Source organism: Chenopodium quinoa, unplaced genomic scaffold, assembly GCF_001683475.1.
Source record: "Chenopodium quinoa cultivar QQ74 unplaced genomic scaffold, ASM168347v1, whole genome shotgun sequence".
Lineage (NCBI taxonomy): Eukaryota > Viridiplantae > Streptophyta > Magnoliopsida > Caryophyllales > Amaranthaceae > Chenopodium > Chenopodium quinoa.
The window spans coordinates 1-23471 of NW_018743975.1; the positions used below are offsets into that span (position 1 = coordinate 1).

General features: G+C 34.6%; 4 protein-coding genes, 2 long non-coding RNA genes and 1 pseudogene across 6 annotated transcripts; 6 read left to right on the forward strand and 1 right to left on the reverse strand.

The window, feature by feature from the left end:
- The first annotated feature begins 225 nt into the window (after window positions 1-225).
- On the forward strand, window positions 226-1546 carry LOC110689598 (repetitive proline-rich cell wall protein 1-like). Its single transcript, XM_021866358.1, has one exon. It carries the CDS (start codon window positions 321-323, stop codon window positions 1380-1382), a length of 1062 nt encoding a protein of 353 aa, XP_021722050.1. The 5' UTR covers window positions 226-320; the 3' UTR covers window positions 1383-1546.
- Window positions 1547-3204: 1658 nt separating this feature from the next.
- On the forward strand, window positions 3205-4117 carry LOC110689646. The gene is made up of 2 exons (XM_021866416.1): window positions 3205-3840; window positions 3941-4117. Exons 1-2 carry the CDS (start codon window positions 3205-3207, stop codon window positions 4115-4117), a joined length of 813 nt encoding a protein of 270 aa, XP_021722108.1.
- Window positions 4118-5633: 1516 nt separating this feature from the next.
- On the forward strand, window positions 5634-6182 carry LOC110689594 (repetitive proline-rich cell wall protein 1-like). Its single transcript, XM_021866356.1, has one exon. It carries the CDS (start codon window positions 5634-5636, stop codon window positions 6180-6182), a length of 549 nt encoding a protein of 182 aa, XP_021722048.1.
- Window positions 6183-7072: 890 nt separating this feature from the next.
- LOC110689599 lies at window positions 7073-13281 on the reverse strand (annotated as a pseudogene).
- A 699-nt stretch (window positions 13282-13980) lies between these two features.
- Window positions 13981-17518, forward strand: LOC110689601. Its single transcript, XR_002504921.1, has 3 exons — window positions 13981-14461; window positions 17121-17173; window positions 17255-17518. It is a non-coding gene; the product is annotated as an uncharacterized LOC110689601 (long non-coding RNA).
- LOC110689600 (F-box/LRR-repeat protein At1g67190-like) lies at window positions 14459-16414 on the forward strand. Its single transcript, XM_021866360.1, has one exon. The coding sequence runs from the start codon at window positions 14950-14952 to the stop codon at window positions 16207-16209; it is 1260 nt and encodes a 419-aa protein (XP_021722052.1). The 5' UTR covers window positions 14459-14949; the 3' UTR covers window positions 16210-16414.
- Window positions 17519-21048: 3530 nt separating the features above from the next.
- On the forward strand, window positions 21049-22210 carry LOC110689647. Its single transcript, XR_002504927.1, has 3 exons — window positions 21049-21698; window positions 21787-22094; window positions 22187-22210. It is a non-coding gene; the product is annotated as an uncharacterized LOC110689647 (long non-coding RNA).
- Window positions 22211-23471: the final 1261 nt, after the last annotated feature.

Genomic DNA, 23471 nt, shown 5'->3' on the forward strand with positions numbered 1-23471 from the left:
CTTGATTGGCAGCTACTGAGCACTAATAATAACAACATCATTTGCATGTAGTCACTGGTAATTTGAACGTCCACATTCACATATAAAAAAAGAATAAGTCAATTAATATAATTGGTTACATACATTCAAACAAGATTGAGATGACAAGGATAAACCTAACGAATCTTTTTCATTTCATTGATTTTATATCAAGAAATAATTCAAAGACAAACCTTATATAAATCCCATCTACAAACAAGGAATTCCACAGCTCAAACTTCTTTTACTTAGCAATAATTCTCATAACACAATCTAGTGAGTGCCATTGGTCTCATATCACAATGGCTCTCAATCGTCTCTCTTTTACGTCTTTTCTTCTCGTGGCCTTAGTGGCAGTTTCATCTGCTAGTGATTCTTATTCATCACCGGTGTACAAGACACCAGTGTATACACCATCCCCAGTGTACAAATCGCCGGTGTACACACCGTCACCAGTATACAAATCCCCAGTGTACACACCATCACCCATTCACAAGTCGCCAGTGTACACACCATCGCCTGTATATAAATCCCCTATCTACACTCCGTCACCAGTTTATGAATCTCCAGTATACATGCCAACACCAGTGTACAAATCCCCAAAGTACACACCATCTCCGGTCTACAAGGCCCCAGTTTATAGCCCAACCCCATCATACAAGTCACCAACATACACTCCATCTCCAATATACAAATCACCAGTATACACTCCATCCCATGTATACAAGTCACCAATCTACACCCCATCTCCGGTTCATAAGTCACCGGTCTACACTCCATCTCCTATATACAAGTCACCAGATTACACTCCATCTCCTGTGTACAAATCACCAATTTACACCCCGTCTCCAGTTTACAAGTCACCCATCTACACTCCATCCCCTGTGTACAAATCACCAGTATACACCCCATCTCCAGTTTACAAGTCTCCAATATACAAGCCAACACCGGTGTACAAATCTCCATCGTACACCCCATCACCGAGTTACAAGGCTCCAGTCTACAGTCCATCCCCCGTCTACAAGTCACCAGTATACACTCCATCTCCTGTGTACAAGTCTCCTGTATACACACCTTCACCAGTGTATAAATCTCCATCATACACTCCATCTCCAATCTACAAGTCCCCAATTTACACCCCATCACCAATGTACAAGTCACCAGTTTACACACCATCCCCAATCTACAAGTCCCCAGTTTACACTCCATCACCAGTGTACAAGTCACCAGTTTATACTCCATCTCCTGTACATAAATCACCAAAATACACACCATCACCGGTTTACTCCCCTTCTCCCGTCTACAAGTCACCGGTTTACAAGTCTCCCGCATACACCCCAAGCCCTCCTCCATATGGCTATTGAGGAAATATATGACTAAATAATGATTGATTTTCTATGTATTTGTTTTTTTCTTCGACTTGTTATATGTGTTTAAAAGTACCCCAAATGAGGGTTATGTTGAGTGAAATTGTTCTTATTTGTTGTAGTACTTTCAATTCGAAATAATGGATTCAAAATTCTATAACCGTTTAATTTCTTATATTTATATTTTTGTTTTTGTAGGTTTTGCCATCCGAGCATAAAATCAATTTTTACATCACCATTGTTATCATTTTTATTTCCTTAAAATCAATTAGTACCTACTCTGTATGTTTCTTTTTAGTTAGTACAAAATTATTTATTATATCTCATAAATAATACCCTTTGTTGCAACTATAAAGAAACAGAGGTAGTATATTTTTACATCTTGATTATTATACGTAAAACAAGAAACATAGTCTTTTTTAGTTCAATTTATTTTTACTTATTTCAGAAAAAGAAAAAAAAAAGTTCAGATTAGATCATAGTTTTATGTACAGCTTTTTATCGCTAAATTTCTTTAATTCCATACTAAAAAATTTATGAAATTACATATTTAAAAATACACATTATTACGAAGCTAACAAGACCACACTTGATATATTTTTTCTTTATAGATTATTGTTAAGGTCTTTGTTCAAATTAGACAATTAGATCAGATCAGATAAACAAAAAATAAAGTGAACTAACAAGCCCTTAGAGTTATAAAGTTGATTGTTGAACCAGTGTTTGCTAATTATAATGAACTATTAATGATCAGATTAAGAGTAATTGCTCTACTTGCACAAAAAACTCTTATAGATAATGATCAAATTGAGCAACTAAAATGAGACAAAAGGGTTTAGATTGCAGACTTTGCATTAGAGATATGCGTAAAAAATCATTTATATGGAGTATATACATATTACTCCGTATTATATACAACTATACAAGTATCCTTTAAAAACCTGTCTTTATCTTGTTCAGATTAGGCCGTACTTTGGACCTCAAGCACTCTCCTCGTCAAAAAAATATTAAATAAAGCACTTTCCTTATTTTTCTTTTCTTCTTTGTAGTCTATCTCCTCATCTTTTGGCATCATTAATCAATACTCCCTCTGTTTTTTAAATACTTGCTCTATTCTTTATGCGCGAATTTTTAAGAGAAATTGAAGAATGTAATAAAATATGATGGTAGTGGGATAGGTAAAATAATATAAAATTGTAAAAAGCAAAAATAGTTGAGACAATTGGAGGAGAGAGAATATATGTGAAATTAATAAAATATGATTTATATTGGGACCACTAGTTGAGAGAAATGAATTAAATAGTGTAAAAGCTTCCAAATAAAGAAATGAAGCAAGTATTTAAAAACGGCCAAAAATAAAAAGTGGAGGCAATAAAAACGGAGGGAGTAACAAATTCAGTACAACTAAGACAAGCATAGTCAAAAATTAATACGGAGTACCAAGCTAATTGCACAAAATCATATACTAGTACAATTTTTGATAAAGTAGAAGAAAAAAAAAGATACTTCCTTCGTTTCTTAATACTTGCAACACTTCTCATTTCACAATTGCCAATACACTATTTCAATCATTAATATCTATAATTACCAATGTGTAAAAATTATACAAAAAATTGATATTATGAAAGTATAAATCGAGACGAGTAAAACAAGATCCCACATGACTATATTTTTCCTAATTTATAAATCATTAAAGCTAGTCAATGTGAAGAAAAAAAATAATACGGCTACTTCATCAAGGGTTAATTGCAAATTTGAGTGGACTGTTGTGTGGAACTCTGACAATCCTCCTAAAGTAAAGAATTTTGCTTGGAGAGCTATGAAAGGAGCTGTGGCTGCCAGGCAGTGCCTGTTTCAAAGAGGTATGAATATAGATCCTATTTGCCCAATGTGTGGTAGTGAAAATGAAACCATATTACACATGCTTGCTCTCTGCCCTGAAGCAAAAAGAATATGGTATCTTTCACCCCTACGTTTAGAGGTGGAGAAATACGAGGGGGTGGGTTTTGGGGAGTGGTGTGGCTCCATCCGTGTTCTTCACAAAGATCCTCACTGGTGGAACATTCTCTTCGCAATTCTATGGGGAATATGGCTACGGAGAAATGTATGGTCCTATGAGAATAGGAAGAAAGATCTGATGGATGTTATCCAAAAAGCAGTGAGTGTGGTGGGAGATTATGAACAAGCTCAGCAGGCTTTAAGTTCGTCTGAAGGTAGGCATCAGTTGTTGGAGTCGAAGTGGAAACCTCCTACTCAGGGAATGATCAAGATAAATTCTGATGCTGCGATCTTTGATAACTCAGCTGTGGGATTGGGAGGTGTAATGCGTGATGCACTGGGGGAGGTTGTGGTGGCTACATGTCTATGCCTAAGAAGTAAGTATGAGGTGGATGTAGCTGAAGCCCTTGCATTGAGACACTCCCTACGCATAGCATTGGAGTCGGAGTTTAGGAAGGTGTGCCTGGAAACTGATTGTATGAAGGTGTTCAGTCACCTGACGAAGGGTTGTGCCCCTGCTACGATCCTTGGGATGGTTATTAATGATATAAATGCAGTTAGCTCGTGGCTGCCAATCGTGCTCCTTCTCCTTCGTCAAACGAAGTGGTAATGGGGCAGCCCATGCTTTAGCCAAACTTAGTTCTTCTTATGGTGATCTTAGAGTTTGGATGGAAGAGGTTCCTAGTGAAATCTCACCCTTTGTAATGGCTGACTTAGCTTCTGCTTTTGAGTAATAAATTTGTTTGGTTCGGTTTTCGTCAAAAAAAAAAAAAAAAGTGAGATATGTGAAATTGTAAATAGTGTAAAAGTCAAAGTGTTGTAAGTAAAAAAAAAAAAAGGAGGAAGTATAAGAAAGAATGGATGATTGGTGTGACAGAATTGCAATTGGAAGAAAAAAGATTGATTGAATTTCGAATAGTAATTCCAATTGAAAGAAGCATAGTATAGCATAAGAGAAGCTAAGAGAATGGGAAACTGAGAGAACAAGTAGCGTCGTTATGATGCCAGAGTACCGTGTTTCATGATACTTCAGGAGTATAATAGAAATTGCGCAAAACTCCTCTTCCCCTTCTTTAGTCATCCATAATGTAAGTGTAAGAAATAAAATGTCAAATTCTCTAAAATCGAAGTATATAGATGATGACCGGCTTTCTAAATACTCCTAAATGGGGATGAAAAGACGACATGAAAAAAATGAGCGAGGATAATATAATTGTAGACACGGAAAGTTTATGAGTGTTTTACATTAAATTAAATAGATTAATTTGGGTTAAATTATGTTAGTAATCCATTTTAATTATTTTTGGCCCACCCAAATATATAATCCGAATTAATCAAATAGAATTCGGATTATAAAACAAATTAAATGGAACAGGAAAAGACTTCTTAGTTATAAAATGGGCCAGGCCCAAACCTACCAAGTCCAACCGGGTTCTCATCTCCTATAAATACAACATTCTTCCATTAGTGGAGAGGATCCAAAAATCATTATTCCCAAGAGCTTATAAAACTCAACCGGAATTCTCTCTACTCAAACACATTTGAATACAGGTTGACATCATCAAACGTCACCCTGCATTCGAACTCAGGTTGACAACATCAAACGTCACCCTGCATTCAAATCTAAGTCGACTTCATCAAACGACGACCTACAGGTGTCGCACACGTGTAATCATAAAGCCGCGGAACAGAATCAGAGGATTTAGTTTATTATATTATAAATTGTAATACAGAAATTGTACCCAATTCAAATATTAATATAAATTTATTTGTTACTTTATTTCCCGTCTTTATTTATTTAGACTCGAAATTTGTGTAAACAATAACAATCATAACAATACTCAAGACAGTAGCTTTGTCTACTATTCCAGGGCTGCTTTTACAAATCAGCAGCCACCATTTTTTAATGTACTTTTGTGCTAAAATGCAGCTAAAATGCCCTTTGTCACAGCAACAAAATGTCAGAGAACCTCTGATGATTTCCTAATGTCTGCTTCATTGTAGGAGTGTGAATAATACCACAACCTTGCTGCTGCTACCGTCTTTATCTCCTAGCTATCATGTAACATGTGCTGTTAATGTAGAAATCGGTCCAAGGGGAGTTGCATATAAAAGAATACAACATGTCATCTACTTAGCTCCATCCAAATTACATTTTTCTCATCCTAAACTAGTCTTACAGCCTCAGAAAGATCAAGATTGATGGCTCGCCATCTTTTTTGCTTCATGTCTTTGATACTTGTGTTCAAAATGGCTGTTGTATCTTCTGCCAGCGAACTCGACAATGGTTATATCCCGAAACCAGAGAACAGCATTCCAGATAACCAACCAAAACAACAGGACAACGGCAACCCTGTGGACAGTCCAACAAATTTCAACATACCAATTAAATCGGAACCCAAACCAAAGGTACCTGTGACTTCACCATCACCAGGGCACAAGAAGCCTAAGTACAACCACCCATTAACAATCTACAAAAAACCATTTCCCACCCCATTGCCCGTACATAAGAAGAAGCCAATATACAAGAAGCCCATATATATTCCGAAGCCTATCTATATTCCAATTTACAAGAATCCAACTAATGATACTCCTGCCCAAGCTCCAGCTCCAGCTCCAGCTCCAGCTGAGGATGATTATCCTGTATACCCTCCACCTTCACCTCCATCTTCATCTTCATCTCCACTTCCACCTTCACCAATCCAATCTCCACAAAACGGTGCACCTCCACCATATAAGTCACTAGACTATATTCCAGCTCCAGTATTTGACCCTCCAATTAATGAGCCCTCTCGTTGAGACTAGCTAATTTCTCATGCTACATATCTCTGCCGTTTACAAAATATCTATTATAGCTCTTCCATCTATACCTCAAATTCGGCTATCAAAATACTGTACTAGGAAGAATATACTAGAGTTTTTTTCTCTGAAACTGAGAAGTTACTTCTTTGAGTACAAGGAATGAAAAAAAAAATATTTATTCTTGATCTTCTAAATTAATTTGTGTAAGGGAATTGGTCAGTGTTATATGTACTTTCATATAATGAAAATAAACATCAATAACTATTTTGCAAATTCCGTCTATTGTATAACTATAGATAGCACTCAAACCAGGCCAGGAGACATTGTTTTGATCATCTTAAGGTCCGGAAGTTTTCATAGGGAGCACTTTAAAACATGCACATGTCAGAAGCAATTGCATATTTATCACAACTCCCTACTTGAAAGAACAAAAATGAGGTAACAATGTAAGAGCTGATTCTAAGGAATTTATAGAGTATCTGATTCTGAAGAATGTTCCCTTGCAATGCAAACCTAAGTACTTGAAAGTGGCAAAGTTTCAACACCTTCTCCCCTAAGTTCATATTGAATGTATAAAATACTACATAAAGTATGTTAGAAGAGTGATATTATTGTGCTAAGCACATTAACTATTGCAACTATAAAAACATAAAGTCGTAAGTTTAACTCTAAAAAATCATATTGGACAAACACAATGAGACAGAGGAATTACGTGTAAGAGGTTTGAAATAAATACTAAGCCCCTCCACTAGTTTCACAGTAACTTCAATATCGGTTATTTATGTCCCGACTAATCTTCCTATGAGTATTACATTGCAAACACCCACTATAGAGTTCAAGTGAGAACAAATTAGACTACATTTTCAGAAATTGTTTACAGAAAATAATTTGCAGATATTCTCTCTAAATTTAGGCAGTGATTAATTTCAGGAATTTGAATATCTACTTACATGTGATGCAAAAGCTGCTGACACGCTGACAGATTCTAAGGAAAAAAAGAAAGTCTAGCTGATTTCCATAATAATATCTAAACTATAAGCCATCAAAGTTGGAGAGTATCGTTTTCATATTTTATGAACTGATAACAGCTAAAAACTACTTAGAATCAATAGACACAAAAAAACAGCCTTAATCTCATGCTGTCATGCTATGCATTTACACACATATTTCTAATTAATCTCAATTTGAAACAAACCTGGAACTTTCATCAGCATGGTTTTGCATCTTGTATTCTTGTAAGGCCTTCATTTCATCAATGGAGGTAAACGACAGGGATCCCTATTTTCGGGGGTACACATCGTGTATTTGTCGAGGATTGTCAGTAAAAGTGGGATAAAAATCAAAAGGTATGAAATTCATTCGCCCTTAACGCCATGATACATGTGCTGGATGAATATTGAAGAAGCACAGAAACCAATTGCACCAAGCATTAAGAAACAAGCATAACAAATGCAAGCGTTGTAGCCCAGGAAGAAGCACAACTGCATGAAAGCATCCATATGTGACCTGGCATAGAAGTATATACAATAGACAAACATAAACATAGCTGTTGATCCACCACGTAATACCGACCTGCAGAAATAGAAGAAAAATTTAAGCTTTGATGAGAAAGTCAGCAGCGACTATAACAGGAGGAAAATACAAAGTTAAGGCATCCTGGAAGAAAATAAGGCTACATGTAAGAAAAAATGTTTTCTCTATATTTTGTATTTGGTTCAAAGGAAAACAACTTGAGAAAAATTGTAACTTGATGGAAAGCGATATTTCAATGGAATTTAGGTTTTGCACTTAATTGTCCATCATTTGGTTCATTGTTAGAAGAGAAAAGGGCAAAGGGAAAGAAAGGTGGAAGAAATTGATTTTCCTCTCAGCCATATAGAGCCCACATGTTGCATGAATCAAGTAAGCAACAATGGAATATAAACAGCATACCTCCACCACCATTCAGGATCTTCCACAGAAAGTTGAATGTATGTCAAACCAACACTTAATATAGCAGTCAGTAAGACAAGGATTGAGAAGCTGATGAGCATAATGCTCGGCAGTGTAAATAGTTTGTAGCTCCACATGCTTGCATATAGCAGATGCAGCTCCACGAGAACTGCACTGAAAGGTAAGAGACCACCCAGAAGCATCTGAATGTGGATTTTTCTATACCAATTTAATGGAGGAATCTCTCTCACATACTTCTTGCTAGAAGGCACAACTTTTGTACATCTGTAACGACATCCAACAATCCCTCCTAATGCAAGAAGTGGGGCAGTAACAAATGTATGTATGAGAAATATCACAACAATGGTGCCAAAAGGTAGAGCAGCTGTAGACCCATATGATACTGCTACTGTATTAAGGATAGAAAGTACAAGTGCCAATGGACCCATAAAGAGAATCCCTGTCAGGAGGACACTTCTTTCCTGCAAAATTAATTTATGTTCATTGAACCATTGAAAATATTATAATACTCCCATCCCTAAACAATAGCCCACGTATTTGATCATTTTTTAGAGATGTTATTATAAGTAGCATTACTTTATGAACTTTTGAATATACACCGTATCAATGTTGTGTTTTCTGATTAATATTATCATTGAGGATAGTATGGGAATAAATGGCCTGTTATTTTGAGATGGTTTGAAATAGAAAGGTGGACTATTATTTAGGGATGGAGGGAACATAGCCAGTCATAATTGAATCACCCATGCTGCCATGCATGCCGCACACGGAAAGAAAAGGAAAGAGGGGAACACAACTGTAATTCAGATGCATTTGAGATAGAGATTTTTACCCATCCAGTTTCGGAAAATTGGCAATGAAATGAAGCAGCAGTATATCCTGCAACTGCAGACGTTACAGTGTAAATGACAACAACAGCTGTCCATAAAGTCCCATGGGTATATGGCACTAGAAGACCGAGGGAGGTTAATACAAACAAACAGCAAAACCTGAAAAGTTTCATATATAGGCTAGTAAGGTACACCAGGAGTGCTGCAGCAGACAAGTTATAGCAGACGTTCATATTCAATATGCTGGAAGCAAACAGGTCCAATAGAACAATACTACCAAACAGAATGCAGATTAAACTTGATAAGTCTACACATAAATGTTGCACATATTTGATGCAAGTAACAAGTATCAGAGCACAATGATCCAATTAGTTGCCTTACACAAGAAAAAGTTGAGTGCCACAGCCAAGCACAGCACAAAAGAGAGGCAACAATGTCGGGCATCTGAAAACATCACCCTCAATGCACGCCCATCCAATCTCTCTATCGTCTTCATCTCCATTTGAATACCTAGAATACAAAATGATTAATTGTCAACCAAGGAGAAGCTAGAGCCCTGCCTGAAAACAAAAAAATTTAAGTAACAGTGCAAGTAATGACTGGCTGCTAAATTACTTTCTTAAATCATTCTTGATATTCCACCAATATAGCACAGCCAGTAATCCCATTGATAGCAAAATGATGACAGCTGAATTAATGAATGAAAACCAGTGAAGTTGCTGAACTGGTGAGAGCAAAGATGCCTTTGAATATCTTCTCATTCTGTTTGCAAATCGCGTTGATGTTGCATTCCAATTTGCTGAGTAAGTAAACTTTACATTAATTGCAGCATCTTCTGTGATGTCAACAACATGACTGGGGTCACTGAAAGCGTGCACTTCTATAACATTATTGTCATTGTATAAGACATCTAACTGAACATGTGTGAATAGATAGGATCTTGACCCTTTCATATAGGGGTTCAAGCTCTCTCCTTCAACTATCCCAATGAATCCCCAAAATGGGAGGTCATCAAAGAACATTTGAAAGTAATAATCCTCTGAATTGCATCACGAAATTTAACAAGTTCCTCCTTCCAAGTTTAGTGGTGCACCATTCCTCTGCTATTTTCATTTCCTGGAACCTTATATCATAGCGTGTGTTTGTCAGACGATCACCACTTAAAACCTCGCCAAGTGATTCCTTTCTTCTGATTAAAGGATCTGCAATCAAAGAGTTGAAGAACAAAACACACAATTCAGCTACGGCAACAGAGCTCTTTTCAATGATTTGTTTTGAAATTTGCACTGATTTAGTAGAAAATCTTAAAAGACTAACAGGACCACATACTCTGACTGAATATATTTTGCAGACAAGAGGTCATTTCAAACATATCAAGAGATGCACTTATACTAGATAAGACATGAGAATCTGTCATTTTAGGTGCATAAACTGAAAGACTGCAGAGCCACATTTGATACATCACCCAGGAGAGGATAATGAAGCAAGCCGTCTTGCAGATATCCGGGAAATAGCTCAAGTTTTGAAATGCAAAGGTAAGAAGTTAAGAACTAAGAAAGGATTGTGTAAACTAGCGAAGAAAAGTCTCAGTCTCTTGAATTACATCCATTGCATAGGCAGCTAATTAGCATCATAATATGTGCTACGCAGCCCTTTACCCAGTCTCACAAGAGTACACGGCATTAGTCTGCAGTCATCAAACCCAGCTACTAATCATCATATGCCATATTGCTTTGATTATACTTCACAACTATATTTCCGCTTCTAAAACTGTTTATCCTTCCACACTTAAATAGATAGCCTAGATGGGTTTCGATATCTTCCGCTATCTTAAGAAAGTCCTAATATAGTTACGATAGCACAAAATTGCAAGGCTATGCATCAGTAAACTGACAGCTGAAATTCAACTTACTTTACTAAGTTTGAGCTCACAGTCTGCATGATTATAATTGCAAACATATGTATAACAAATGAATGTTAGTTCAATCTTCTACCCAATCTTGACAGAAAATGCACTAATTGTTACTTGTATAAGACTATTAGCCAACCTGGGCGGCAGAATGGCAAATCGAAATATTCGTACGCCTCACTGCAAAAAGACAAAGATTCATATCAAAATTCCCTCACCAAAGTACTAACAATGCTAATCCTGCAACACTTTTCTGCAACAGAACTACAGATCTAAATAATATTCCCAACAGAACTATATAAGAAACAATGAAATCGAACTCGAAATTTTACCAAAGTCAGATGCCACATTGCCAATAGCAATAACAAGTCCACATTGCCACATTGTCTCAAAAATCTTCTACATTCAAAAAATTACAGAATACTTGTCCTAAATCATAATACACCCACAAGATCAAATTTTTGAATCCGGGAATGTAGCAATCGCGAAAACACTAAAGAAAAAAAAATTAGCCATATCCTCAAATTTTCTGATTTATTAACCCCATTAATTAATTAATTAAAGAAATGATTACTATTGAAAAATCACTAAAACTTAACAATACTATATTCTCAGGAAACAAAGCAAGGCCAAAAATTTTAAAGCTAAAAAATCAAACCAATTCTCCAATAAAGGCAATAAAATGAAATTTGGGAACAAATTATAAGTCAAAATAAAAATTAGAAAATGGTGGGTACCTGGGATTATTCAAAGGGCCAACTTTGTTGGCAAAAATAGGGATTTGATCGCCCACATTGTAGTGGTGATTGAAGGAATAAACAGGAGGAAAAACCCAGAATTTAATCATTAAAATTAGCAACAAATTTGGGAACTTTGACATGATTAACTTAACTAGCTACTTTGATCTTTCTGACAGTGACAGTGTCTGAGATTGAGAGAAATCGTTTGGGGGTCACCGTAGAAATGACGTAGGAGTATATTTTACGGAGAACCTGATTTTTAGCTCAAATGTGCCAATTTTTGTTTTTGCCTTTTTGGTTATAGTATGAACATTTTTGTGGGAATTTGAAGTACAAGATTTTTTTTATTTTTTTATTTGGGTTTATACGTAGGAAGTTTTAGAATTAAGTATAAAATAAGAGACTCAATTCTTGCAAAATATGGAGAAAGGGGACTCTATTTATTTAGAGGAAAAGGGAATTGGGGTTAAATTTCCGGTGGTAGGGGTATTTTTTAGGTGACTTAACTGATCTTTTAACCCAAGAAGAATCAAGTCCCTTGTAAAGAATTGAGTCCCCTCAATATTACCTGGATTAAACTAGACAAATTCAATCCCTTCATTAATCATTTCTGCTGATTGTTTCAAAAATATAGTCGTTTGAAATTAAGAAAGTGCAATAGCAATACAAAAGCTTTGTTCTTGAATTTTTTTTAATGTTTGTTATCCAAAAAAAAAAATATTTCTTTCAGTAATAATAATAAGCCAAAGCATGTTCTTCATCTCTCTGGTTTGTAGCTTATTTGTCTTGCATTTGTAGCAGAAACACACATCGCAATTTTAGTAAAGGCTTTAGAGCCTTAAAATTAAAAAATAAAAAATAAAAAATAAAAAAAATGATTATCGATATGTCCTGTGTATATTGCAACAGAAGGTCAATAAAGAGAGTTTCTAAGACAGTCAAGCATCCTTTTATGAGATTTCTAATATGCCCAAACTATAAAATAAGTAGATGGGTGTGATTATATTAGGTGGTAGATGGGTTGACAGTCCACCTAAGTCAGAGTTAGCTTATGAGATGGTCATGATTTTAAAGAGAAATGTGGAGTTGGAAGGTCGAGAATGTGATGAAGATGATGAAGAAGTTAAACATTCAACGTATTGTAATTCTATGCCTTATTTTTGTTCCAAAAAGAGGAAGGAACTCCAAAATAAAAAAATAAAAATAATTGACCAAAGGGACTCAATTGTTTAACCAAGGGGACTCAATTCTTTTCCTTATTTAATTAAAACCCACCGAAAACCCAAACCTATTCTAGCTCAGTCCCTTTTCCCTCTGTAAAATAGATAGAGTCCCCTTCCTACACATTTTGCAAGAATTGAGTCCTTTGTTTTATACTTAACTCGGAAGTTTTAGTTTTAATATACATCTAAAACAAACAAAAATTTGGTCTTAATTACATACTTTGTATGTTAGATAGTTATACTAGTACAAAAATACGTAGTATATGGTTTTGTTATCACTTGAAATTATGTTAATATTCTTTTGTGTTGAGCATTGATAATTTAGTATCGAAAATTCTAATATATAGTATAGGCGTACCCAAATATATTTTGATGAAATAATGAGCATTAGATTATCCTTGGTATTCCTCAAAAAAAAAAAAAAAAAAAAAAAAAAAAAAAAAAAAAAAGATTATCCTTGGTAAATCTGCATCCACATGCATGAATGTATGTAAGAATCTTCATCTTCATGCACGAATCCACATTGTTGTAGTGGTCTTTTCATGCATAGGTGATGGTGTTGGTCAGGGCCTAGATTTGGCACGCAATCTTAAAATAAGCGAACTGATGATCGAACTTGTGTGCAAGCACTTCTTGTTGGAGCTAGTAGCTACAGTGAGAGCACTCATCTCCTTAATCACTATCTTTCATTACGCAATAAAAGGATTTGGAATTTGAGGTGATTCACGTCTACCGAGAGGACAGTTGTGCAACTGATTACTTAACAAATCTGATTGAACAGACTAATTGTATAGGCTTTATTTATGACCCTTGAGGAAGATTTTCGTAGTTTAGCCTTTCCATGCTTAGATCCCACTTAATTCATGTACACTGATATGGATTACGTAATCGGGTTAGTTCTTCGCATTTGGATCGTGTCCAATACCAGTTCATTACCCATATCAGCCTCTTTCGCCACCCACGTGGAAACCTGCTTCTAGTCACGTGGACACCCATTGCCCACTTGACAACACACTCACATAGATCGACACATGGTACATGCTATGAGATTTCTATAAAATACCCCAACATATCTTACTTTTAAGGTACAATATTCTTAACCTGAACACTCTCAAATTACATTCTCATCCATATCGTACTAATACTGACTTTAGCATTTCGTACTCTCAAATTACAATGCCCATAAAGGTAGGAAGATAGAATTTGTGTCGGATAAAATTCGAACCTCATACCTCAAGAATGGGAGACGAACTCTGGGCCATTGCCGCAAGAGTTCCTTCTCAAAATCTAAAATTAAATGTCAACTCATTATGATACACTATTCAGTCCAGTGTGGTTGGTCTGCTGAACATTTTTTCTCTTTCTTTTTTAAAAAGAACAAGAAAAAAGAAAAAAGAAAAACAAAAAGGACTAAGAATAATGGTCCGCCGTATTTTTCAAAAGGATGGTGAGTCTCTCTCCCCAACTTACGCCTGCGATCAAGCCTTGTGCTTGACTCGCTCATAACACAATGATGCCCCTTCAACCTACCGCATTTTAGCCATTCTATCTGATCAAATCCAACGAATTTTCGGAGGATTTGTTCATCTGGGTTCTATTTTTGTGCACTATATTCAACTGGGTATGTTTCAATTTTCCCGTTTTTGGATTCTTTAACCAATTTTCACAACTGGGTTTTTATTATTTAATCGGAAAGTTTGCTTCTTTTTGATATTGTAAGATTATGTTGGTTTTGTGATTAATCGCCTGTTGATTTGTGTATGTTTTGACATTTGTAATTCTCAAAGTTTGGATCTTTCATTTGATTGGAAAATCTTGCAGTTACTTGATGAAGATGTCTGTCTTGCTATTATTAGAAATGAAGTGTTTGTGTTGTTGATTCAGATTGGGTATTGAAGCAATGCGAAATACCCATTTTTTTAATACAATGATTTGTTGTTTTGTTGAAAATTTGGCTGAAGAATTAGAGGATGATGTGATCAGGATACAATACATTGGGATATGTATGATATAACTAATTAATCTTCAATTGCATTTGAAGAAGCAAAACCCAAAATTCTGTTGTTGGTTTTGGGGTGAATTGAATTTGGTTTATGATTAGAGTAGAAGATGGAGAATTTACCTGTTGAAGTGATTGGAAACATACTGTCCCGCCTCGGGGCTGCTAGGGAAGTTGTGATTGCATCTGCAACGTGCCGGAAATGGAGAGAGGCTTTTCGAAAGCACCTACATTCTCTTTCATTCAATTCCAATGATTGGCCTGTTTTTCGCGATTTGTTGACTAGCCGGCTAGAGATTTTGATTACACAGACAATTTTCCAAACTACTGGCTTGCAAGGGCTTACAATCTTGATGGATGATGTTGATGAGTTTTCGGCTTCAACAGTTATTGCGTGGCTTATGTATACTAGGGAAAGTCTGAGAAGATTGTATTACAATGTTAGGACTAGCCCGAACCTTAACATTCTGGATATTTGTGGGAGACACAAACTGGAGATGCTGTCTTTGGCACACAATACAATCATAGGAGTTGAACCTAATTATCAAAGGTTTTCTTGCCTCACTTCGCTTTCCCTGAGTTATGTCAGCATTTCAGCATTGGATTTGAACCTTCTTACTACCGCTTGCCCAAAACTTGAGACCTTATCCCTAATTAATCCCGAGATTGCCATGTCAGATGCCCAAGTGAGTGTTGAATTGAGCAGTCCAACGCTGAAGACTATATATGTTGAAGCCATTAGTTTGGACAAGTTCATTTTGGAGGCTGACTCTCTCGAGGATATGCATCTGAAAGATTGTGCTCTGGAGCAGTTCGAGCTTATTGGGAAGGGGACTTTAAAGCGTTTTCAAATTGATGATGTTAGTGTTATACATCTTGATATTGGTGAAATAGCTGAAAATCTTGAAGTTATTGATGTCAGCAACTTCACAATCATTTGGCCAAAATTTTATCATATGATCTCTATGTCGTCAAATTTGAGAGTACTTCGGCTTTGGGATGTGGTGTTTGATGATGAGGATGATGTAGTTGATTTGGAAACTATAGCTATTTGCTTCCCATATCTAAGCCATCTTTCATTAAGTAATGACTTGAGGGACGGTGTGATTCACTATGGATTGGAGGGTTCTTATCATCTGCACAATGTAGCTGTACTAGAAGTTGGTTGGACTGTTATCAGTGATATCTTCTCCCATTGGGTTGAAGAGCTTTTGCAGAGATGTCCCAACCTCGAAAAGTTGATCATTCATGGGACTGTTTCCGATGCCAAAACACCTGAAGAATGCCAAATGTTGGCAAATTTTACTTCCTCCATTGTTCGGCTGATGCGGCAGTATATGCATGTAGATGTGTATTTTGAATATGAGTAGGGGCAACAATGTCTCTTTGTACACCCGAAATTTTGGTTTGTCAAAATTGTTGATTGATCACGTGTTACGTACTTCTGTGAATGACAAGAATGAGTTTTCCTTTTGTTGGATAAGATTGAGGCATTGAGCAGGCAAGGCATGTCTGCCTATTTTTTGTACCTGTCGTTCAATTTATCAGCTTCCATGTTTTATTTGATTCAAGATATATCCTTTTTCCCTTTCTACTGGACGTTGTATCCACTCTCTTTGTTTTATATTGCACAATGTGTTTGATTTAGATGAAATGATTTACTCTTGATGGTTGATGAGCATGGTCGTTTATTGTTCTCTGTGTTTGACCTTAAAAGTAGCTCCCTTGAGCTGCCAACCATAGGAAAGCTAATGGTATGCATCTAGTTGTTTTTAAATCGTCTAACTCTGCTGGAAAGTCTGAATAAGAAGAGTTTCACTTGGAATGGCAGACTGGCAGGTTACATATTCCAACTTACTTTTCTATAATCTGGTTTTAAAATTGGATTAGCCTTGATACTGTGTTTTGTATATTGTTCCTTTTGCTCTATCCACTTTATCTGATTTTGCATTTTTTGTTCTGTCATGTATAATGTGCATGCTTTAATTCAGTATATGATCATGAATCTACTGTATATCCGAGTTAATGATGAAGAAGTTCAAAGTTCTTTTTTTTTTTTTTTAAGCTATGGAGACATGGAGTAAAGGGTTCAAGAATCTTTTTTCCCTTTAGTTACGGGTGGTGTAAGAAGAGGAAGACTGGGAGAAATTTAGTATAATATAAGAGTTGCAGTGTAGCTTACTGCAGTCCATGATGACTTTTTTTTTTTGAAAGAAGTCCATGATGACATTAGCATTACATGCTTTCACTGATGCCCGTCTTACTTCACTATGTTTATCAGGCACCCTGCCCAGAGCTTTAAAGAGACAAATCACCGGTGTGGACTTGGGATAGGTTAGTGTTCTAATATGTTGACATGAAATGAATGAATATTGAAAGTGGACTGACAGGGTACTGCCTTTATTTTCTGTACAGTTCTAACTAGTAAACCTGAGTCCCAACAGCTACTAGAACAGTGTACCTTACTATCTTTTGGGATTTAGTCGGGACTTGGAGCCTAGATGGTTAAGGTGTTCCTGAACTCTGATGGGCCTGGGAGTGGGGAGCGTATATGTTATCTTCTAGATGTCTTACTACAGGCGTGTGAAGCTACTGACTTAGATGTCTGATATAATGTTTGTGCATATTGTGTCTCAGACAATGTATGATGCTGCTAATATAAACTGTTGTCTGTCTGTCTATCTGATGTATCTGAAATATGTTTACTTGTTCAAATATTATGCTTCATGTCTGTTTACTCTGTTAAGACTAAGGCGGAACTAAATTACCGCACCTTTATTCTTGCCTTACTGTTAGTGATATTACGCTAGAGCACGTGGTATTTCGTGTTTTTCCTAAGTTAAATGTATCTAATCACCTATATTAATTCATCTTTATAATGTTTGATAAGTATGCAATTAAGTTTATCTAGACTTTATAATGCAGAAAGTACACGATTAGGTGCACCGTATTCAAATTTTCTGCAAAGAGTTGGTTTGAGTGTGTGATTGAATCCTGTAGTCTTTCATCTGATCTCTAGACTTTCGTGACCTTAAAGAACAACTGAAGAGAATAGGAAGAAGAAAAATTTTAAGCAAACAAATTATGCATAATTGACAGATGCAGGAAAGAAACAAGTGCAGGAATAAAATTACAACGATACCCTTGATCCCGGCTGAATTCTACCCCTCCCTATCTCCAAGTTGCTTCATCGGACAAAGGTGGAGGCGGAAGGGAACCTTCTCCTACACTGGTAGAACTATAGAAGGTCAAAGAGGGACCGTCGCCTCAACATGAAAAGCCAAAAAGGACAGGCAAAACCATTCAAATTCAATAAAGACTCGATAAATTGTTCTTTCGGCCATCATGGCTATCTTTTTATGCAGAGGATAGAAATGGTTGAATGCAACAGAAAGCAAATATTGCAACCAACCAAAAAGGCCTCACCTTTTAGTAAACTTGGAGATTGGACTTCCCCTACTGACCACCCTGACCAGGAATAATAATCGTACTTCAAAGTTTGAATTAAATTGGCAAATGAATATGAATATTCCAGATTTATGAATAAGAAATTTTTCTATATTTGCTTAATTTTCATTGAATATTGCTTATATAGAAGTGAGAGAAGTTCATCAAATTTTCCCATCAAATCAGAATTTTGGAGCAACGGAAGTTACTTAAAATCCTTAAATGGCGTATATTAGTATATTACTATAGTTTACAGTTTTAATATGATGTTAAAGGCAACAGAAGAACTAAAAAACTGATTTTTATTTTAACACTGGATTCGATAGCTTAGAGCAGCAGCCCAAGTTAATGCAACGCGCTGTGCCATAGAAGCAAACAGGGTCTGAGGGTCTCAGTTGTAACTCAATCTTAACAAGAAAAGGATTAACGTATTAATTAAACTGTATGGTTCTGATTGATTTGTATTTCTTGATTAGATTATGATACATTCTTAACAAGGATATCATAGATTATCCACATGACAATTGCTCAATTAAGAATTAAGTACATGCTTACATACGTTTCTTGGACTGGCTTATCACCCCTTTTTTTTCTACATTTATCAATAATCATTTCATGCCTTTTTACAATAATTTTTTTGCTCTTTTCTTTCTGTTTATTTTTTCAAAGTTTAAAACATAAATTAGTCATTTATGCATTGTTGTTGACTTAAAATAATGGCTTTCTTAAAGAGACCATTTTCAGTCCATTTTTAAAACTAATTTAATAATAAAAATAACTTTTTTTCATGCTTAAGCAACAAGCAAGGATTATACTCTAGCTTAATCACATCCATAAGTCAATATAAAATTAAGATTATATTGATAAATAATAACACAATTGAACGAAACCAATCGCCTTCGGACAGAAGAACAAGCAACATAATTAAATAAAGATCAAGGATTAGTTTGAATACAATTACAACATTCATAGAATCTTCTGATTGCCTAGCTAATCTTTCAACTTTTCATGTAATCCGCATGAAAAACAAGTCTTTAAGTCGCATTTAGAAGTTGAAAGTATATTATTATTAGTTCATAAAAAAACTTAATTACAATAATATAATTTAATATTAATCTATAAATCTAATCCATAGAACATCTAGCTGTTCACCAATCACCAGAATCGCAAACATTTTATTTTTTTAGACCAATCATTGATTACATAAGGAATAATTGGTAGGAAGCATAATTTTACCTACAAAAAGGTTCGATATGAGCATAATATTACAATTTTTATTAAAACAAATAATTAATAATAAAAATAATACAATAAAATTTGGTGACACCTCTTCCAGTAATCCAGTCTTCCCATTAGATGTAAGAAATGGGTCGTTACCAAAAAGTTTGTGTCTTTTTCTTTTATGTGGAAATGCATTTCATTAAGTACATACAAACGTAAATATAGTTATATAGTAATGCAACTCATCATGCGTATCCTTTCTTAAGTGTAACAAAAAGGTTCATTCTCTGATCTCCTCTTTTTTTCCTTTCACTAATGCTATTCAAGTCCCATGCAAAAGGTTACGCACTTGTGACCTTTTCTTAAGATTACACGGGATTGTAGAGAAAAAAAAATATTGAAATAAAAACGACATATGGAAGGGTAACTCATCATAGACAAAATAAAAGACCATGGAATAAAAACTTACGTTACTTGCATTACCTTTCCTTTTTTTTTTTTTTTTTTTTTTATGTCCAAATTTCCTCGATTTAATCTGAAAGTAAAAGGCAATGTATTGTAGAAATATAGAAAATGTATTTTTTATAGTAAATACTTTCTTTTATTAATACAATTATTCAAATTAGTTGTCGGAAAGTTCATTACATACTCCGTATCTTATTTGAGTTATTTCTTAATTAGTTTTTCTATTTATTCATTTCCATTCTACCAAATTAATTAGTTGTAAGGAAATAAAGAAGAATTTATGGACTAACAACAACCACCTCATAGAATTTTAGAAAAAAAAGGCACCTAATTGAAGGAATAAGGGCCCTAATTTTGGAAACTAATGAAACTAATCATTTTATTCATATTAATCATACATAATCAATGAGAACTATAAAAGACTAGTATGATATGCAACAAAAAAAAAAAATATACACACACACATATATATATATATATGTATATATATATATATATATATATATATATATATATATATATATATATATATATATATATATATCTATATATATATATATATATATATATGTATACATACATATATATATAGATACATATATATATATATATATGTATACATACATATATATATAGATACATATATATATATATATATATACACATAGAGATTGGATCATGTGAAAACAAACCTAAAGCTGAAAACTGAAAACAGATGATCTAGACCATTGAATTTTCATCTGACGGATTAGATTACATTCGCGTTATTTGTAATCTTGACCGTCCATTCTCTCTGCTCTATTTTTATCTTTCTTCAATCTCACGATATCACTGGTTCTCTATCCTTCTCCCAAAAAATCATCAAATTTCAGAGGAATTTGCTTCAATCTTCATCAATAATTTGCTTCAATCTTCATCAATTTCGTCTTTAGCTTCAAAATTAAACCTGAAAAGTGAGTTTTGCGTTTCAACAATCAATTATGTGAGTTAATCATTTTCGTCGCTGAATATTCATCCCAATGAAGCGAGTTTTGAGCTTTCTCGATCCTCCATTGAAGCGAGTTTGAGCTTTCTTCTCCATTGAAGCGGCTTCTCAGGTAGTATTTCTTAAATTATCGACTATCAATTTCACAATCTAGGGTTTATTTCTAGTTAATTGCTCGAATGTTTTTGTTATGAAATATAAATTGTTGTTTGGATTCGAAATTTGTTGAATAGCATGCGAATTTTGTCGATTCAAGCATTTAATTGTTTTTAGATTTTATGTGTCATGTATTGTGAGTTTGTGACCCTTGAATTTATGTAAAATTGGGGGATTAGAGCAATCTTGAGCTCTTCATTGTGCCTTTTGCTTGGTCGGTTTGTTGTCACGGATTCATGGGGGAATTCGAGTAGTTTAGCATCTGTTTCTTGTGATTGTACTGCCTTGCATTTTGATGCAGAGTAAAGATGAGAAATAGGGTTACATTTTTGGGAACTAGCAAGCTGAACTTGGTGAAATTGTATAATTTCTTGGATTATATTTTCTTTATGTTTAGTACTTTTAAGGCTTTATAAAGAGGCTTCCATTGCATATATTGAGGCTTCCATTGCAAATATTAAACAGATTTCTACATGTGAAGGAGACAGAAAATTGAAGTATGGCGATCATCATGGTTTTCTCGTAATTACACTTATTGACACGCCAAGAGCTTATGCTGATCTCAAATCTGAGGAACTTGGTCAGGTGAGTAGACAACTACTAGTTTATTTTAAGTTTATATTGACTAAACCTGTGGTAATGAGGACGAAATGATTTGTCTCTCTGAGCTCAGGGTGAAGCTATAGCTCAAAACATAAGGTCTATGTTTGGACTGAGAGTTCCTGTCATCTCAATAGTCACCGGTGAAGGTGGTTTTGGGGGAGCTCTGGCCATCTGTTGCTGCAATAAATTGTTTATGCTTGAGAATCCTGCTTTCTATGTTGCTAGGTTTTCTTCGCATCTATTGTCTATTTTTGGTTTCTTATTATTATTCAAATTCCTTCATCATTTTCCAATACATGCTTACCTTATTATTTCCCTTTTGACATTCCTGAAGCATGCGTTGCAATATTATGGAAATCTGCCCAAGCAGCCCCAAAGGTATATGAATTTTTCTCTTGCTAGATAGTTAATAAGCTTTCATGGGATACAGCCTTATTAATTTAAGAAGAATCTATCTTTTTCATGAAAAGGCTGCTGAAAACATGAGGATAACAGCCCAAGAACACCTTCGGCTAAAAATTGATGATGTTATAATTCCTGCAAGCTTTTCTAAATTCTCAAATTTCTGCCTGAAATCAACATGATTTGTTTGGACACTTGGAATGCGTTCATTTGGACTGCATGCTTATTCCACATAATTGGCAGGTGTGATACTTTTGTGTTCTTTGTGTGATATTCTTTCTGATTATTTGTCTCGAACACTCTTCTTTTTTCTTTTTGCTGTTATTCTGAAATGTTGATTTGAAGCAAATTTCTTGTAGAGACATACTTCGTATACCTTAAAAATATTTCAGGTAGTATTTCTTAAATTATCGACTATCAAATATTTTTAAGCCTATTAGCTCAATTGGTCGAGCACCGTGTAATCACGGGATGTAGGTTCGAATCCTACATAGACTTTTTTAATACCCTTTATTTTTATATTTAGTGACCTATGGGTAAATGGCGTCAAATTGATATAATTACCCTAAGTTTATATATAGTTACCTTATTTCCGTATATAAGGACCTTAGTATCATGGAAATTTTGTAAGTTTTATTTCAGTCACCTTATCTTTGTATATAACAATCTCTATGTAAATGTTGTCAAAATCGACGTAGTTACTTTATTTTTATATATAGTGACCTTTCTTTTTGTATATAGTGACCTTTATGTAAATGGTGTCAAAAACTTAGTCGATGTAGTTACCTTATTTTTGTATATAGCGACCTTAATGTAAATGTTGTAAAAATTGATATAGTTACCTTATTTTTGTATATAGTGACCTTTATGTAAATGTGGTTAAAATTGAAATAGTTACCCTATTTTTGTATATAGTGACCTCTAAGTAAATATTGTAAAAATTGATATAGTTACCTTATTTCTATATATAGTGACCTCGGTGTAAATGTCATCAAAATTAATATAACTCGATATAATTACCTTATTTTTGTATATAGTGACCTCTGGGTTGTTTCACACCATCAGATTATCTAGTGAACATTCAATGGCTAAGATTGCTTGTTTTTAGTTTTCACCATAAGCACTGTTTTTAGCGGAACCTCCCCGTATACACATATACATATATATATATATATATGTATGTATGTATGTATGTATGTATGTATATATATATATATATATATGTATATATATATATATATATATATATATATATATAATATATATATATATATATATATATATATATATATATATAAATTAGTAGAAGAGAGAATCTTTAATTTGTGTGGCATGGTTTTAGGTGATGACAAG

Bases quoted from the DNA above. Each gene is read 5' to 3' on its own strand.
- LOC110689646 (XM_021866416.1), top strand. From the start codon at position 3,205: ATGAAAGGAGCTGTGGCTGCCAGGCAGTGCCTGTTTCAAAGAGGTATG. The intron at 3,841-3,940 runs GTGTGCCTGGAA...ATATAAATGCAG, and splicing joins TGGAGTCGGAGTTTAGGAAG to TTAGCTCGTGGCTGCCAATC.
- LOC110689598 (XM_021866358.1), top strand. From the start codon at position 321: ATGGCTCTCAATCGTCTCTCTTTTACGTCTTTTCTTCTCGTGGCCTTA.
- LOC110689600 (XM_021866360.1), top strand. From the start codon at position 14,950: ATGGAGAATTTACCTGTTGAAGTGATTGGAAACATACTGTCCCGCCTC.
- LOC110689594 (XM_021866356.1), top strand. From the start codon at position 5,634: ATGGCTGTTGTATCTTCTGCCAGCGAACTCGACAATGGTTATATCCCG.